This window comes from Hylobates moloch, unplaced genomic scaffold (genome assembly GCF_009828535.3).
Source record: "Hylobates moloch isolate HMO894 unplaced genomic scaffold, HMol_V3 SCAFFOLD_14, whole genome shotgun sequence".
Taxonomy (NCBI): domain Eukaryota; kingdom Metazoa; phylum Chordata; class Mammalia; order Primates; family Hylobatidae; genus Hylobates; species Hylobates moloch.
The window spans coordinates 44531611-44550539 of record NW_026652289.1 but is presented as its reverse complement, the minus strand read 5'-3'; the positions used below and the strand labels follow the sequence as shown (position 1 = coordinate 44550539).

The window sequence follows — 18929 nt, the reverse complement described above, 5'->3', positions numbered from 1 at the left end:
AAAAAAAAAAATTTTTTTTTTAACTCGTTGGACCTGGTGGCATGTGCCTGTAGACCCAGCTATTTGGGAGGCTGGGCCTGAGGCTGCAATGAGCTTTAATCACATCACTGCCCTTCAGCCTGGGCAACAGAGTGAGACTCTGTCTCTAAAAAATAAATAAATGTGTAATATAAAAAACAAATGAAGTTAATTTTGATAATATACTTTTCTCAATATATCAAAAGTATTACCTGCACAACAAAAGAAATAATCAACAGAGTAAACAAACAACTTACAGAATGGGAGAAAATATTTGCAAATTATTCATCTGACAAAGGACTAATACCCAGAAACTACAAGGAACTCAAACAACTCAACAACAAAAACAAATAACCTCCTTAAAAAGTAGGCAAAGAACACGAACAAACATTTCTCAAAAGAAGACACACAAGCAACCAACAACATATGAAAAAATATTCTACATCACCAATCATCAGAAAAATGCTAATTAAAACCACAATGAGATACCATCTTACACCAGTCAGAATGGATATTATTAAGCCAAGCACGGTGGCTCATGCCTGTAATCCCAGCACTTTGGGAGGCTGAGGTGAGAGGATTGCTTAAGCCCAGGAGTTTGAGATCATCCTGGGCAACACAGGGGGACCCCATCTCAACAAAAAATAAATTTAATTGGCTGGGCACAGTGGCTCACACCTGTAATCCCAGCACTTTGGGAGGATTATACTAAGTGAAATAACTCAAACAGAAAATCAAATAGTAAATGTTCTCATTTACAAGTGGGAACTGAACAATGGGCATACATGGATAGAAAGATGGAAATAATAGACAATGGAGCCTCCAAAAGCGGGGAGAGATGAGAAAAATGAGGAAGGGAGATGAGAGTTGAAAAACTACCTACTGGGACGATGTTTACTATTTGGGCGATGGGTACACTAGCATCCTAAACCTCACCATTATGCAATATATCCATGTAACAAACCCATACATGTATACCTTGAATCTATAGTAAAAGAAGAGGAATGGAAGTGTACTTGAGAATAGTAGTTAATGAGCATTGTTTTTCCAAATTGATAGTTTTAGAGCAGTCCACTAGCATAAGCCCATGTCATGTGACCAATGCCATGTGTTCTTTTTGTATTTAAAAAACAAAAATGTACTGCTGGGCACAGTGGCTCGCGCCTATAGTCCTTGCACTTTAGGAGGCCAGGGCAGGAGGATTGCTTGAGGCCATGAGTTCAAGACCTACCTGGGCAACATACCAAGACCTTGTCTATAAATTAGCCAGGTGTGATGGTTAATATTGAGTGTCAACTTGATTGGATTGAAGGATGCAAAGTATCATTCCTTGGTGTGTCTGTGAGGGCATTGCCAAAGGAGGTTAACACTTGAGTCAGTGGACTGGGAGAGGAAGACCCACCCTTAATCTGAGTGGGCACCATCACCTTGGCTGCCAGCACAGCTAGAAAAAGCAGAAGAGGGTTGGGCGCAGTGGCTCACACCTGTAATCCTAGCACTTTGAGAGGCCAAGGCGGGCGGATCACAAAGTCAGGAGTTTGAGACCGGCCTGGCCAATATGGTGAAACCCTCGTGTCTACTAAAAATACAAAAATTAGCCAGGCGTGGTGGTGGGCGTCTGTAGTCCCAGCTACTCCAGAGGCTGAGGCAGGAGAATCGCTTGAACCCGGGAAGCGGAGGTTGCAGTGAGCCGAGATCGTGCCACTGCACTCCAGCCTGAGCGACAGGGCAAGACTCTGTCAAAAAAAAGAAAGAAGGAGAGGAGAGGAGAGGGGAGGGGACGGGAGGGGAGGGGAGGGGAGGGGAGGAGAGGAGAGGAGGAAAAAGAAAAAGAAAAAGCAGAAGACAGTGGAATGAACAGACTTGCTGAGTCTCCTGACCTTCATCTTTCTCTGGTGCTGAATGCTTCCTGCCCTCAGACACCTTCAGCTTTTGGACTCCTGGACTTACATCAGTGGTTTGCCAGGGGCTCTTGTGCCTTCTGCCACAGACTGAAGCTGCAGCTTTTCTACTTTTGAGGTTTTGGGACTCAGGCTTGTTTTCTTGCTCCTCAGCTTGCAGACAGCATGTTATGGGACTTCACCTTATGATCCTGTGAGCCAATACTCCTTTTTTTTTTTCTTTTTGAGATGGAGTTTTGCTCTTGTCACCTAGGCTGGAGTGCAATGGCACAATCTCAGCTCACTGCAATCTCCGCCTCCCGGGTTCAGGCAATTCTCCTGCCTCAGCTTCCCAAGTAGCTGGGAATACAGGCATGCACCACCATGTCTGACTAATCTTGTATTTTTAGTAGAGATGACTTTTAGCCATGTTGGCCAGACTGGTCTCGAACCCGTGACCTCAGGTGATCAGCCCACCTCAGTCTCCCAAATTGCTGGGATTACAGGCGTGAGCCACTGCGCCTGGCCCAGTACTCCTTAATAAACTCCCTTTCATATATACATCTATGCTGTTGGTACTGTCCCTCTAGAGAACCCTGACTAATACACCAGGCATGATGGCATGCGCCTGTAGTCCTGGCTACTCTGCAGGCTGAGGTGGGAGGATCGCTAGAGCAGAGTTGGAGTTTGAGGCTGCGGTGAGCTATGATCGAGCCAGGGCACTCCAGCCTAGTCAAGAGAGACCTTGCTTCAAAAAAAAAAAAAAAGTATGATCATCCCTTCTTGAAATCAGTGTAATTGGTAGTTTATATTCTTTTTTCATACCAAGTCTTCCATATCTAGGATGTATTTATCAATTGCAGTACATCTCAATTTGGACTAAGCCTCATTTCAAGTACTCACGAGCCCCATGTGGCGAGTGGCTATTGTGTGGGACAGTTCAGACATAGAAACCACTCCTAGCATTTCAGCATTAGAGTATTTTCTTTGTACTTTTTTTCTCTTTTCTTCCTTCCTTCTTTTTTTCTTTGAAAACATGTTTAATTGGGTAAGCTGGATTTTGAAGCAAGTGAGGAAAATTCATATTCTGAGAGTCTCTAGTTTTAAATTTTAAGTGTTTCCAGTACAGCTCTCCTTTGTTTATTTGTTTTTAAGTGTTTTTTTGTTTGTTTGTTTTTGTGTGACAGAGTTCTACTCTGTCACCCAGGCTGGAGTGCAGTGGCACAATCTCATCTCACTGCAACCTCTGCCCCTCAGGTTCAGGCAATTCTCCTGCCTCTGCCTCCTGAGTAGCTGGGATTACAGGCGCACACCACCATGTCTGGCTAGTTTATGTATTTTAGTAGAGACGGGGTTTCACCATGTTGGCCAGGCTGGTCTTGAACTCCTGACCTCAGGTGATCCACCTGCCTCAGCCTCCCAAAGTGCTGGGATTACAGGCATGAGCCGCCATGCCTGGCCTTATTTTTACTTTTTTAAGATGGGGTCTGGCTGTCACCCAGGCCGGAGTGCAGTGGTGCAATCTTGGCTCACTGCAGCCTCGACCTCCTGGCTCAAGTGATCCTCCCACCTCAGCCCCCCAAATATCTGGGGCTACATATGTGTGCCACCACACCCGACTAATTTTTGTATTTTTTGTAGATACGGCGTTTCACCGTGTTGCCCAGGCTGGTTTCAAACTCTTGAGCTCGAGTGACCTGTCCATGTTGCCCAACCAAAGTGCTGGGATTCCAGGCGTGAGCCACTGTGCCCTGCTGTTTGTTTGTTTTTAAAAACCCAGGTGTGGCCGGGTGCTGGTGGCTCACGCCTGGAATCCCAGCACTTTGGGAGGCCGAGGTGGGCGGATCACGAGATCAAGAGATGGAGACCATCCTGGCCAACACTGTGAAACCCTGTGTCTACTAAAGATACGAAAATTAGGTGGCCGTAGTGGCACACGCCTGTACTCCCAGCTACTTGGGAGACTGAGGCAGGAGAATCGCTTGAACCCGGGAGGCAGAGGTTGCAGTGAGCTGAGATCACGCTACTGCACTCCAGACTGGGCGACAGTGAGAGACTCCGTCTCAAAAAAACAAAACAAAACAAAACCAGGTGCACAGATTCTTTTGGGAAGATAAAAAGGCAGGAGAAACCAGACGTGGTGGCTCATGCCTGTAATCCCAGCACTTTGGGGTCACAAGTTCAAGAGATCGAGACCATCCTGGCCAACATGGTAAAACCTTGCCTCTACTAAAAATACAAAACTTAGTTTGGCGTGGTGGCACGCGCCTGTAGTCCCAGCTACTCGGGAGGCTGAGGCAGGAGAATTGCTTGAACTTGGGAGGCAGATGTTGCAGTGAGCCAAGATTATGCCACAGCACTCCAGCCTGGGCCACAGAGTGCGACTCCATCTCAAAAAAAAAGAAAAAAGGCAGGAGAATGTGTTGCAGGTGCTGCTGCTGAACACTCATTTCCTTTTATTCATTTGTTCATTTCTTTTCTCTCTCTTTTTATTTTTTATTTTTTGAGACAGGGTCTCACTCTGTTGCCCAGGCTTTAGCACACGTAGCTATTTTTTTCTCATTTTTTGTAGAGATGGGCCTCCCTATGTTGTCCAGGCTGGTCTTGAACTCCTGGGCTCCAGCAATCCTCCTGCCTCAGTCTCCCAAAGTGCTGGGATTACAGGCATGAGCCATTACACCTGACCCATTTTTTCTCCTAACAGCAGTTACTGAACATCAACTATGGGCCAGGGACTGTACCTCGGGATAGCTTTACAGACATATGGCCTGGCTTGTGAAGCCTACAATTTACCAGAGGAGCCAGACAAGTAATGACAATAAAATGTGATAAGTGCTGTGATAGGGGAAGTATGAAGGGCTCAGTGGCTGCCTGGGAGAATAATTTAAGCCATTTTGGGAGATAAGAGAAGGCTTTGGTGGTTGGGGGTGGAGGGAATGATGTCTAAGATGGAACCTAAAGATTGAGTAAAGGATGGCTAAGCAAAGGGGAGAAGGAAGGGATAGAGAACGCCAGAAAGAGCGGGTTTAAGGAATGCCCAGAGCCTTTTGGGGAACTGAAAGAAGTTATGTGTGGTTAGGGCCTCCAGGGTGAGGGGTGAGGCTGGTATTGTGCATTTTTCTCCGGGCAGCCTAGTTAACAGTGGGAGTTGGGAGGCAGGATGTTGACAAATCTGGACTAGGCAGGCCCAACACAGGAAGTACTCCACCCCAAAAATATTCCTTCACCAGTTCAGTTCGAGTTCACTAGTTATAGACCCAAATGTGTTAATGAGCTTTTCTTTAGGACAGCAAGAATCTCTGGTGAGGCACTGACACCTTATTTTAGATTTAGAAGATTGAACATGATAGAAGTTCCATGTAATAGGGGACATATAAAAATACTGGCCAGGCGCAGTGGCTCATACCTGTAATCCTAGCATTTTTGGGAGGCCAAGACAGGCGGATCACGAGGTCAGGAGATCAAGACCATCCTGGCTAACACGGTGAAACCCTGTCTCTACTAAAAATACAAAAAATTAGCTGGCCTGGTGGTGGGTGCCTGTAGTCCCAGCTACTAGGAAGGCTGAGGCAGGAGAATGGCGTGAACCCGGGAGGTGGAGCTTGCAGTGAGCCGAGATTGTGCCACTGCACTCCAGCCTGGGCGACAGAGCGAGACTCCGTCTAAAAAAAAAAAAAAAATACGTATAGGCCGGGTGAGGTGGCTCAAACCTGTAATCCCAGCACTTTGGGAGGCCGAGGTGAGCAGATCACCTGAGGTCAGGAGTTCAAGACCAGCCTGGCCAACATGGTGAAACCCCCGTCTCTACTAAAAATACAAAAATTAGCTAGGCATGGTGGCAGGTGCCTGTAATCCCATCTACTCGGGAGGCTGAGGCAGGAGAATTGCTTAGAATCCAGGGGGAGGAGGTTGCAGTGAGCCGGGATCAAGCCACTGCACCCCAGCCTAAGTGACAGAATGAGACTCTGCCTCAAAAAAAAAAAAAAAGTAAATATAAAATATAGGTATGGGGGCCAGGCGCGGTGCCTCATGCCTGTAATCCCAGCACCTTGGGAGGTCGAAGCGGGTGGATCACCTGAGGTCAGGAGTTTGAGACCAGCCTGGCCAACATGATGAAACCCCATCTCTACTAAAAATATAAAAAATTAGCTGGATGTGGTGGCTGGCGCCTGTAATCCTAGCTCAGGAGGCTGAGGCAGGAAAATCGCTTGAACCCGGGAGGCAGAGGTTGCAGCGAGCCAAGATCGAGTCAGTGCACTCTAGCCTGGGCAACAAGAGTGAAAACTCCATCTCAAAAAAAAAAAAAAAAAATAGAAAGATGTGGCCGGGCACGATGGCTCATACTTGTAATCCCAACACCTTGGGATGCTGAGGTGGGAGGATTGCTTGAACCCAGGAGTTCAAGACCAGTCTGGGCAACATAGCAAGAAACCATCTCTACAAAAAATAAAAATATTAACCAGGTACGGTGGCACCTGCCTGTAGTGTCAGCTATTCAGGAGGCTGAGGTGAGAGGATTGCTTGAACCCAGGAGGTAGAGGCTGCAGTGAGCTGTGATCACACCACTGCACTCCAGCCTGGGTGACAGAGGGAGACCCTGTTTCAAAAAAAAAAAAAAGAAAAAAGAAAAAAAAGAAACAGGTGTGGAACTAATGAAAAGGCAATTAACTCTGACTTGGGGAGGTCTGGACAGGCTTCACATAGGATATAACACCTAGACAGGGTCTGGAAGAGTAATCAGGAGTTTGTCAGACCTCTAAGTGGGAGGACATTCTGATAATAACCATGATTTACTGATTTACTAAGTGTCAGGCACTATTCTGGTGGTATTTTGTTTTGTTTTGTTTTGTTTTTTGAGATGGAGTCTCGCTCTGTCACCCAGGCTGGAGTGCAATGGCACGATCTTGGCTCACTGCAACCTCCACCTCCCGAGTTCAAATGATTCTTCTGCCTCAGCCTCCCAAGTAGCTGGGATTACAGGTGCACACCACCATTCCCAACTAATTTTTTTTTTTTTTGTATTTTTAGTAGAGACGAGGTTTCACCATATTGGCCAGGCTGGTCTTGAACTCCTGACCTTGTGTGATCCGCTCACCTCGGCCTCCCAAAGTTCTGGGATTACAGGCGTGAGCCACCACACCCACTGTTTGGTTTGTTTTTACAGAGACAGGGGTCTTGCTCTGTCACCCAGGCTGGAATGCAGTGGCTGGATCATAGCTCACTGTGGCTTTGCACTCCTGGGCTTAACTGATCCTCCTGCCAGGGCCTCTCAAAGTGCTGGGATTACAGGTGTAAGACACTGCACCTGGCGTCTCTAGTGGGTTTTATTCATTAGCTCATTTAATCCTTTTTTTTGTTGTTGTTTTTGAGACAGGGTCTTGCTCTGTCTCCCAGGCTGGAGTGCAGTAGTGCAACCATGGCTCACTGTAGCCTCAACCTCCCGGGCTCAATAGATCATCCCACCTCAGCTTCCTGAGTAGTTGGGACTACAGGCGTGTGCCAACACGCCTAATTTTTGTATTTTTTGTAGAGACAGGGTTTCACCATGTTGCCCAGACTGGTCTCAAACTCCTGGCCTCAGCAGTCCACCCACCTTGACCTCCCAAAGTGCTAGGATTATAGGCATCAGCCACTGCACCCAGACTAGCTCACTTAATTCTAATAATAATAATTTTAAAAACCCTGGGTGCTAAAATATCTGTTTACAGATGAAGAAATGGAGGCATATAGAGGTAAAGTAACTCACACAGTAAGGATTAGAGCAGTTTGGCTCCAGAGATCACTTCTTTAATCCCTATGACATATGCTGGAGTATAGGTGGTTGAGTATGTCTGGACTGTAGGGTAACAAGTTGGCAAGGAATGTCAGATATCAAGTTGATGAAAGAGGCAGTAGCCTGCCGGGCGCAGTGGCTCATGCCTGTAATCCCAGCACTTTGAGAGGCCGAGGCAGTGGATCACCTGAGGTCAGGGGTTTGAGACCAGCCTTACCACCATGGTGAAACCCTATCTCTACTAAAAATACAAAAATTAGCTAGGTATGGTGGGGCACATCTGTAATCCCAGCCACTCGGGAGGCTGAGGCACAAGAATCGCTTGAACCTGGGAGGTGGAGGTTGCAGTGAGCTAAGACCATGCCACTGTACTCCAGCCTGGGTGATGAAGAGGAGAGGAGAGGGGAGGGGAGGGGAGGGGAGGAGGCAGTAGCCAAATCACACAGATTCAGCATGACTACCTTGAAGAGAGGCTCTTAGGAGCCTTTAGGTAAATATTTGAAAGTACTTGAATGTATATATAAATGATTGCTAATGAATGTGATTGTATTCTGGATATCCATATCCAGATTTACACAAGCCACATTTCCAGTGGTGATTCACTGCCTCAACAGATTCCTATAGGATCCCTTAACCTATCAAGAGGGATATCAAGAGCCAATTCCCTGTCATTAACTATGAGATCCAAGAGCTCAAAAGGCAACTCTTCCAAGAGGGAGGAGGTGCAGGCCCAGTTAGAGGGGAGAGGCTAAGTGTGTCCCCACTCTTGATCCTCTACCCACACGACATCCACATTCACAACAGGGATCTCTCTAAGGACTCACAAAACAAACATCAAGGCCCCTTTCTTCTTTCAGCTAAAGCAGTATAGCCAAGCAGGAAATTGATGTGTCCTCCCCAACCCCCATCACATATACACACATACCAACCCAGAAGGCTGGTGCTTCCCTCTTACAGCTGTCCCTGCAGCTGTCTGGGACTTTTTAAAGAGAGCTTTCCAAAAATCTTCCAGGGAGACTTGGGTGACTCCAGTAATCTCTCTTTGATTTTTGAGAATGACATTTCTGTTATCCCATGCTATACAGAGCTGCTACATCTTTTAAAACCTTGGTCTCTGATGTCCATAGCCACTGGGTTGGTAGGCAGAAAGTTCCATCTCTGCATCCCCCTGACCTGACCTCAGACAACCCCCAGCAAACTGACATAGATCCTTGTGGGAGATGGCACCAGGGAAAAGCCACATCTCCAGTGTGGCCTATGCACCAGCTTGCTGTGATATGCCTGGGCCACTTCCTTTTCTGGCAGGGTCATAGAAGACCTTCTGCTTCTACCCACCACTTCCTACATTGAGAAGGTGAAGGAGAAACTGGTAAGATTATAATTATTTTTAATAGAGTTTTAAAAACATGAAGTCAGGGTGGGCACGGTGGCTTATGCTTGTAATTCCAGCACTTTGGGAGGCCGAGGGGGGGCAGATCACCTGATGTTGGGAGTTCAAGACCAGCCTGACCAACATGCGGAAACTCTGTCTCTACTAAAAATACATTAAAAAAAAAAAAAAATAGCCGGGCGTGGTTGCACATGCCTGTAATCCCAGCTACTTGGGAGGCTGAGGCAGGAGAATCACTTGAGCCCGGGAGGCAGAGGTTGCGGTGAGCCGAGATTACACCATTGCACTCCACTCCAGCCTGGGCAACAACAACAACAACAAAAAACCCCACATGACGTCTACTTTGCTTCTGCTGGTAGAGACCCTTGATTTGTGTAGAAGTGGTTAACCAGGGCTCAACCATAGTGACAGACCTTCCTAGCCTAGAATTTTTGTATCAGTTTGAACCCACTTCTTGTTTTCAATAATTATTAAATTCTTTGTCCACTTACCATTTGTCATCCATTGTGACAACAGCTTTATTTATTTATTTAATTTATTTATTTTTTGAGATAGAGTCTCTCTCTGTCACCGAGGCTGGAGTGCAGTAGCACAATTATGGCTCACTAAGGGATCAACCTTCAGGACTCAATCGATCCTCCTGACTCAGCCTCCCGAGTAGCTGGAACGACAGGCATGTGTCCCCACACCTGGCTAATTTTTAAAATTTTCTGTAGAGATGAGGCTTCCACTATGTTGCCCAGGTTGGTCTCGAACTCCTGGGCTCAAGTGATCTGCCCACCTTGGCCTCTCAAAGTATTGGGATTACAGGCGTGAGCCACCATGCCCAGCCCCCAACAGCCTTATTTACATGTACTATTTTGTTAAATCCTCAAATGACATAAATTCTTTTCTATTCCTACTTTACACACCAGAAAACTAGGGATTAAAAAATTGCTAACTGAGCTGGACATGGCGGCATGTGCCTGCAGTCCCAGCTACTTGGGAGGCTGAGTGGGAGGATTGCTTGAGCCTGGGGGGTCTAGGCTGCAGTGAAGGGTGATCACATCACTGCACTCCAGCCTGGGTGACAGAGTGAGACTCTGTCTCTAGAAACATTAAATTAATAAGTTTTTTTTGGAAAAAGAATTAACTAATTGGTCCAAATCAAACAGCTGGCAATTGATCTGTGATTCAAAGCCAAGTGGGTCTAACTTAACTTCTATACTAAGATGCTTCCTTCAGGGGGGCCAGCAGGCTCTCTATAAATGAAAATGCCAGACATAACACTGTGATTGACAGGACCCAAAAGACTTATGTGTCAGAAAGATTGCCATCCCAGTCGGCAGAGAAAATAGCATGTCAGAGTCCCACATTTGGAAAATTGAATTCCTTAGGCTTTACATCTATGTCAAGCCTGGGATCACCTGTCCTAAATATCTGAATTATTTTCATAAGAGACACCGAGCAGTATAAGAAACCTCATTAAGCCTTTGCAGATCCTCCTAGTTTATATCACTCTCCCCTGGTCCTGTTCCTTTCTCATGCATTCTTTTTTTTTTTTTTTTCAGACAGAGTCTCACTCCATTGCCCAGGCTGGAGTACAATGGTGTGATCTTGGCTCACTGCAACCTCTGCCCCCGGGTTCGAGCGATTTTCCTGCCTCAGCCTCCGAGTAGGTGGGACTACAGGCACCTGCCACCATGCCTGGCTAAGTTTTGTATTTTTAGTAGAGACAGGGTTTCACCATGTTGGCCAGGCTGGTCTTGAACTCGACCTCAGGTGATCCATCTGCCTCGGCCTCCCAAAGTGCTGGGATTACAGACATGAGCCACTGTGCCTGGCCTAATTTTTAGTTTTAGTAGAGCGGAGGTCTCACTTTGTTGCCCAGGCTGGTCTTGAACTCCTGGGCCCAAGGGATCTTTCCCCCTTGGTCTCTCAAAGTGCTAGGATTACAGGCATGAGCCACCATGCCTGGCCTGACGCCCTTTTTAAGCTCCCCACAAGCCTCCCCAACTGAATTGACTTTTGCCACATCTGAAACTCCACAGGACTTTACGCCTCTCTTAGGGCTCTTTTCTACACATTACAAGATTGATACTCATTTAAATAGTTGCTGGCACTCACTTTTAGATTTGAATTCAACATTAATAGGCATAGGCCAAGGGTTCTACTAGCCAGAATTTAGACTAGAACCCATATTTAATATTTATTAACAAACACTTATTGTCTGCTACATGTCTGGTACTCTTATGGGAGCTGGAGATAAAGGGGTGGACAAGACAATGTCCCTGTCCTCATGGAGTTCACATGTATTTTCTTCCACAAGTCTTCCTAAATTGGATAAATTAGGAATTTTTTTTTTCAACTCAATAAGTGTGGGGTGCCTAGAGGCAGCAGTTTTTGGAGGTAACAAAAATACACACACAAACACACACACACACTTTTAAATTCAACAAGTATTTATTGGGTATAACATGTGCTAGGCTATGTGTTCACCACTAGGAATTTAACAGTGAGCCAGACACCAGTGGTTTCTTTTTCTTTCTCATAATAGCTTTATTGTGATATAATACACATACCATACAATCCACGAATGTAAAGTGTACAATGTAATGGTTTTGAGTATATTCACATAGTTGTAGAACTAGCATCCCCTAAAAGAAACTCCATACCCATTAGCAGCCACTCCCCATTTTCCCCAACTCTCCCAGCCCTAGGCAACCATTGATTTCCATCTCTGTGGATTTGTCTATTCTAGATATTTCACCTAAATGGAATCATGCAATACTTTGTCTTTTGTGAGTGGATCCTTTCACTAAATCTGTTTCAAGGGTCATTCATGTTGTAGTATTTCCTTTTGTTGCCAAATAATATTCCATTGTGCCAGCGGAATTATTAGTACATTATTCCAATATACCACATTTATCCCTTCATTAGTTGATAAACATTTCGGTTATTTCCACTTTTTAGCTATTATGAATAATGCTGCTGTGAACATTCACGTACAAGTTTTTGTGTGGACAAACGTTTTCAATTTTCTTGGTATATACCTAGCAGTGGAATTGCTGGTTAATATGGTGATTCCATCTTTAACCTTTTTTTGTTTGTGTGTTTTGAGATGGAGTCTTGCTCTGTCGCCCAGGTTGGAGTGCAGTGGCACGATCTCGGCTCACGGCAACCTCTGCCTCCTGGGTTCAAGCGATTCTCCTGCCTCAGCCTCCCCAGTAGCTGAGATTACGGGTGCCCACCACCACACCCGGCTAATTTTTGTATTTTTAGTATAGACGGGTTTCACCATGTTGGCCAGACTAGTCTGGAACTCCTGACCTCAGGTGATCTGCCTGCCTCAGCCTCCCAAAGTGCTGGGATTACAGGCATGAGCCACTGCAGACAGCCCATCTTTAACCTTTTGAGGAACTGCAGCTATTTCCCAAAGTGGCTGCACCATTTTACATTCCCACCAGCAGTATATGAGGGTTCCAATTTCTTCACATCCTCCCCTAAACTTACTATTATTTATCTTTTTTATTACAGCCATCTTCCAATAAATTCAAGTTTTTATTTTGGAATGACTTTCCATTTAAAGAATTTCAAGGATACTACAAAGAGTTCCAGTATATCCTTCATTCATCTTTCTCTAATGGGAGAGAAGGATTATTTTGAAAAAAAAAAAAAGAGAACTGATACCAAGTAATCCAGCTTTAGTCTTTGTTGACTGAAGTGGGTATTAGGAGCTTTGGCCAGTCAAAGCAAAAGGTAGCGAAAAGATAGTCACATCAAGGTGTCCAAGTTAAGAAAACCAGGAGGTAGAATTCAAGACCATGTCAAATCCTGTCAGCAAAGTCAAGGTCGGAAAGGAAGCCACTTCCTAAAGACCCACACCACTGGTGGTCTCATCACGCTGTTGCACCATCTGGATGTTTTCTAATTGTCCCGGGCTGTTTTCTCTCCAATTGGACTGTAAACTCCTGGCAGGCTCAGGCAGTGCTTTGAAGGTCTCTCACACGGTCCAACCTTACGCTTTTCGAAAAGCACTTACTGAAAGCACCTCGACGGCCGGGAGCGGTGGCTTACGACTGTAATCCCAGCACTTTGGGACGCCAAGGCGGGCGGATCACCTGAGCTCAAGAGTTCGAGACCAGCCTGGCCAACATAGTGAAACCCTGTCTCTACTAAAAATACAAAAATTAGCCAGGCTTGGTGGCGCGCACCTATAGTCCCAGCTACTCGGGAGCCTGAGGCAGGAGAATCGCCTGAACCCGCGAGGCGGAGGTTGCAGTGAGCTGAGATTGCGCCACTGCACTCCAGCCTGGGCGACACAGTGAGAAAGAAAGGAAAGAGAGAGAGAGAAAGAAAAAGAGAAAGAGACAGAAAGCAAGCAAGCAAGCACCTCAACAGTGACAGAGACGTAAAGAGAGACAGAGACAGAAAGAAAGAAAGCACCTCCTCAGCTTCCCATAGCGCAGGAGACTTGCTCGAGCGGGAACCTACGGTCAGGCGATACATCCACTGCCACACCCATACCCAAGCCGGGACGCGGAACCGCTTCTACCCGCCCACACCGGAGAGGTTGCTCGCGATTGGCCGCGCGGGCACAGAGGCCCGCCTTCCGAAGGTGGCAGGGCAGCCTCCCCATCTAACCCTGGGTCGCCGCCTCGATGAGGGGCCGCGGGGCCGAGCGCGGGAAGTGGCGTTCAGTCGTTTTTTGGCAGGCGAGAGCCAGAGCGTGAGAACCCTCCCACGGCGAGGCCAAGGCCTGAGACTGGACTAGCAAGGTCGTGAGTCTCTCTGTCAGCTCTCCGCAGCGAAGGGGCGTGGGGGACGGGGACCACGCCCGACCGTGCCAGCTCCCGCCCCGGAAGCGGAAGTGCAAGCACTGCGAGGTCCTGTCCAGTGTGAGTCCGACCCGAGCTCCAGTAGTTCCGCCCGCTGGTCATCGCGCCCTCTCCCCTGCCGGTGTCCTGCTCGCCGTCCCCGCCATGCTGTCTCTAGACTTTTTGGACGATGTGCGGCGGATGAACAAGCGGCAGGTGAGCTTGGCCGTCCTCTTTTTCTCCTGGCTTTTCTTGTCCCTTCGAGGCTGCTGCTGCGGGGCCCGGCGGACCCCAGGGTCCTGGTGTGAGGGTCTGAGCTAGTCTGATACCCAGGTCATTCCCTTTCTTTGGAGTCTGTGGCCAGAGGCCGCCTTGTCCGCCTCATTATTTTTAACCCCGAACTGATTCAGGGCCTACCTGGGGCGGGGCGGGAAGCGGTGTCTTCATGTTCCATTCCTCCCACCGAGGCAGGGGAGCAAATGGAAACCGTACGCGCTTGAAGTAAGAGTTGGGGTTGCTTATTGTTTTAGTCATTTTAAGGCGGCGGACTCTTGATTTCTCCAGTCGGAGCGACTCCAGGTGGTTTCGGGAGAGACGAGGTTTAGCAGGTTTCTGGGGCGCTCAGGAAGGCGATTGTAGGCCCCACAAAAGCCGTTTTGCTGCTTTCAGCTCCTTGCGACCCTTTAGTAGAGCTGAACCGTAGCGGGCTGCACCGACTTTGACTTGGACCACTCTGGGCTCCGAGTTGGAACAGTTACACTACTTGCCCTTGCGTCAGCTTAGCACTAAGGTGGCAGCTCTCGGAATCTATGGTTTTACAGTCCAATATCAGTGCCACGGGGATCTGGAAATGTAGGTCTCCTGATTTTGTCCTTACACTTTACTCTATACCTTGATCTTCTAGATCGTATGCCAAATAGTACTGAGAATACTGTTGTAATTATTTAGTCCTTAGAAAAGGTTGCTCTGTTTTATCTTTTGCGCCTAGTGTGTCTGTAGAGCTTCGTTTTGCTGCATCGGACTTTTTTTGTTTGTTTTAAACAGTATTTTACTGTTATGATTATCCTGATGTCACCATTAAGGATTTTTTTTCCCTTGGACTTGCATTTTTTGTAGTTATAACTGCCACTTAGGGAAGTAGATAACACAATCTTTCCTTACTCCCCTTCAGGCCTTAGCTAGCTCAGTGTCAATTCTGTCAGTCAGAATTGAGCATTCTATAAAAATTGCGCAAACGTTACTTTATATCTTTATGACAACACTTCAAATTTTTTTTTTTTTTTTTTTTCTTGAGACGGAGTCTCGCTGTGTCGCCCAGGCTGGAGTGCAGTGGCGCAATCTTGGCTCACTGCAAGCTCCGCCTCCCGGATTCACGCCATTCTCCCGCCTCAGCCTCTCCAAGTAGCTGGGACTACAGGCGCCCGCCACCACGCCCGGCTAATTTTTTGTATTTTTAGTAGAGACGGGATTTCACCGTGGTCTCGATCTCCTGACCTCGTGATCCGCCCGCCTCGGCCTCCCAAAGTGCTGGGATTACAAGCGTGAGCCACCGCGCCCGGCCTAACACTTCAAATTTTTACTTGTATAGTGTTGTCTTTTTTTAATCCATATTTGGATTTCTAGATGCCACAGATATTTCTCTGAGGAAAGTATTTGAGTCTGGTATTTATTGTACCCTATGCTAGGTACAATGAGAGAAATGCAAAGATAGTTAAGAAAGACTCGGCCTTCAAGGAGCCTAAATGTGTAGAAAAGGACTAAGGCAAAACAATAACTTTTTTGAGCTCTTGCCATGTGTGAAGCACTTTATACACCTGTAAGGTGGGTAATGTTCTTATTAAACATGAAGAAAATGAGACTTTGTGAGAAGCAATACAGTATAGAAGTTAAGAGTATGGACTCTAAAGCTAGATTTCAGAGGTTTGAAGTAGCTCTGCTACTTACTGGCTGTGTGACTTTGAGCAGATTACTTAACCTGTCTGTGCCTATGTTTACTTTTATTGTTGTAAAGAGATACGCAACATAAAATATTCCATTTCAACCGTTTTTAAGTGTATACTTCACTGACATTAGTTGCATTCACTATGTTGTGCAAACGTAGGGTCGCTATGAAGATTAAATTAGTTAATCCATATAAGGCCCTCAGAAGAGTGTCTGGCACATGGTGAGTATTGGCTGTGCTGTGGTCGATGTCATTGTTAGAGAGCTTTAGTGATTTGCTTAAGATAGAAGGTAGGCCGGGCGCGGTGGCTTACGCCTGTAATCCCAGCACTTTGGGAGGCTGAGGCGGGCGGATCACAAGGTCAAGAGATTGAGACCATCCTGGCCAACATGGTGAAACCCCCTCTCTACTAAAAATACAGATATTAGCTGGGCCTGGTGGCACACGCCTGTAGTCCCAGCTACTCAGGGGGCTGAGGCAGGAGAATCTCCCGGGAGGTGGAGATTGCAGTGAGCTGAGATGGTGCCACTGCACTCCAGCCTGGCGACAGAGTGAGACTCCATCTCAAAAAAAAAAAAAAAAGAAAGTATATGGCAGGATGTGGATTTGATCTCAGGTCTTACTTTAAAGCCTGAACACTTGGATAAAGAAGGATATGACCTGTTCTAGCAGTGGTAGGAAAATTTTGAGAGATTCCAGTCAGGGCATTACAAACAGCTTCAAGGAGAAACTAGCATTTAAGCTGAATCTTGAAAGACCTTCTTAATAGCTTCATCTTTAACCTGGGTTGGTTAACATTCCAATAATCAAAAGGGAAGGAATTCACTCTGCACTTGCAAACCTGCTAGATAGGCTCTAAAGCATAGAGATGTATAAGGTACTGTTCCTGCTATAACAAAATGGACAAGAAGAAAGAACAGAAACATGAAGATACAATGAGTAGGCTACTCTGCCCTGTGTTTCTCTAATATGGAGTGATTGTGGTTCAGAATTCATTGCATCTAGGACATTCAGGGTTAGTGGAAGTTTAAATGGTAAAATTATCCTCCCTGGCCTCCCAGAGGTTGTTAGGAATGGGTAGGAGGGATTGGATATGATGGGGTGAGGGAGAGTTATGAAATGAGGTCTTTATCTGTACATAATATCTAGGAGAAATAATTGACAATACATGTAGATACTGAGAATCAAATGAAAGAGGGAAACTAGAATTTTGTTTTATTCCTCTAAAAGTTGCTATTATTTGCATAACTTCTCTGCTTATACCTAATTACATATTACATATATGTTAAGTGTCTGATTACTTTGAGTTTTGGTTTTTTTTCCTTATCAGATCCACAGAGGAATACTTGAGTAAATGAACTCCATCCATTTAAAGTGTACCGTTTGATAAGTTTTTTTTTTTTTTTTTGGGACGGAGTCTCACTCTGTCACCCAGGCCAGAGTGCAGTAGTGCAATCTTGGTTCACTGCAATCTCCGCCTCCTAGGTTCACACCATTCTTCTGCCTCAGCCTCCTGAGTAGCTGGGAATACAGGCGCCCGCCACCGCACCCGGCTAATTTTTTGTATTTTTAGTAGAGACGGGGTTTCACTGTGGTCTCAATCTCCTGACCTCATGATCCGCCTGCCTCGGCCTCCCAAAATGCTAGGATTACAGGTGTGAGCCACTGCGCCCGGCCGATAAGTTTTTATACTTATGTATACTGATCACAATCAAGATATAGGACATATATATCATCTACAAGACCCCTTCTGTCTCACCTCTAATGTGCTTTTTGTCAGTATAGAGGGGTATGCATTTTATATAAATGGAATCATAGAGTATGTATTCTTTGGAGTTTTAATCGGTTTTTAGGCTGGACACAGTGGCTCATGCCTGTAATCCCAGCACTTTGGGAAGCCGAGCAGGTGGATTGCCTGAGCTCAGGAGTTCAAGACCAGCCTGGCCAACATGGTGAAACCCTGTCTCTACTAAAAATACAAAAATTAGCTGAGCATGGTGGTGCACACCTGTAATCCCAGCTACTCAGGAGGCTGAGGCAGGAGAATTGCTTCAACCTGGGAGGCAGAGGTTGCAGTGAGCCCAGATTGCACCACTGCACTCCAGCCTGGGTGACAGAGCAAGGCTCCGTCTCAAGAAAAAAAAAAAAGAGTATGTTTTAGTTTTGTAAGAAACCATAAAACACTTTCAGAATGGCTATACTGTTTTGCCTTCCACCAGCAATGAATGAGAGTTCCTGTTGCTCCACATCCTCCCCAGTATTTCATGTTGTCAGTGTACTGGATTCTGGGCTTTGTAATAGAGGTAGAGGTATGTTGGGTTTCTTAGAATTTTTTTTTTTTTTTTTTTTTTTTTTTAAGACAAGGTCTCTCTCTGTTGCCCAGGCTGGAGTGCAGTAGCATAATCACAGCTTACTGCAGCCTTGAACTCCTGGCCTCAGGCAATCCTCCCACCTTAGCCTCCTGAGTAGTTGGGACTATGGATGTATGCCACCATGCCTGGCTAATTTTTGTATTTTTTGTAGAGATGGAGTCTTGCTATTCTGCCCAAGCTGGTCTCAAATTCCTGGGTTCGAGTGATCCTCCCACTTCGGATCCTCAAACTGCTGGGATTACAGATGTGAGCCACCACACCCAGCCAAGTTGTTTAAATTAATTGATTTTTAACAGTGCTGCTTGTATTCTTTCTTAGTCTCTGGGTACCACCCTGGAATATTAGGTGATCTTTAAGGTCCTTTTAGCTAATAGTCATATACTATTTTATTTGTATTCTTGCCTTTGTTTGGAGTATGGCTTCTTTTTTTTTTTTTTTTTTTTGAGATAGAGTCTCGCTCTATTCTGTCACCCAGGCTGGAGTGCAGTAATGTGATCTCGGCTCACCGCAACCAAGTAGCTGGGATTACAGGTGTGCGCCACCACTTGTGGCTAATTGTTGTATTTTTAGTAGAGATGGGGGTTTCACCATGTTGGCCAGGCTGGTCTTGAACTCCTGACCTCAAGTGATCTGATGGCCTCAGCCTCCTAAAGTGCTGGGGTTACAGGCGTGAGCCACTGTGCCTGGCCTTTAATATAATTTATTATTCTAGTTTTTTAACAGCACTGTGTTTAACAACCAGCTCGCAGAATTGCTGA

At 46.1% G+C, this 18929-nt stretch overlaps 1 protein-coding gene across 2 annotated transcripts in view; it reads left to right on the top strand.

Moving 5' to 3' along the window:
* Positions 1 to 12708: 12708 nt before the first annotated feature.
* Positions 12709 to 18929, top strand: part of SEC11A (SEC11 homolog A, signal peptidase complex subunit) — a 53628-nt gene continuing 47407 nt past the window's right edge. The window contains exon 1 of one of the 2 annotated variants that reach the window (XM_032175535.2): positions 12709 to 14073. In XM_032175535.2, coding sequence (XP_032031426.1) covers positions 14023 to 14073 — 51 coding nt within the window. In that variant the 5' untranslated portion in view covers positions 12709 to 14022. The remainder of the gene's footprint in view (positions 14074 to 18929) is intronic. The other variant, XM_032175534.3, reaches the window with a different exon arrangement.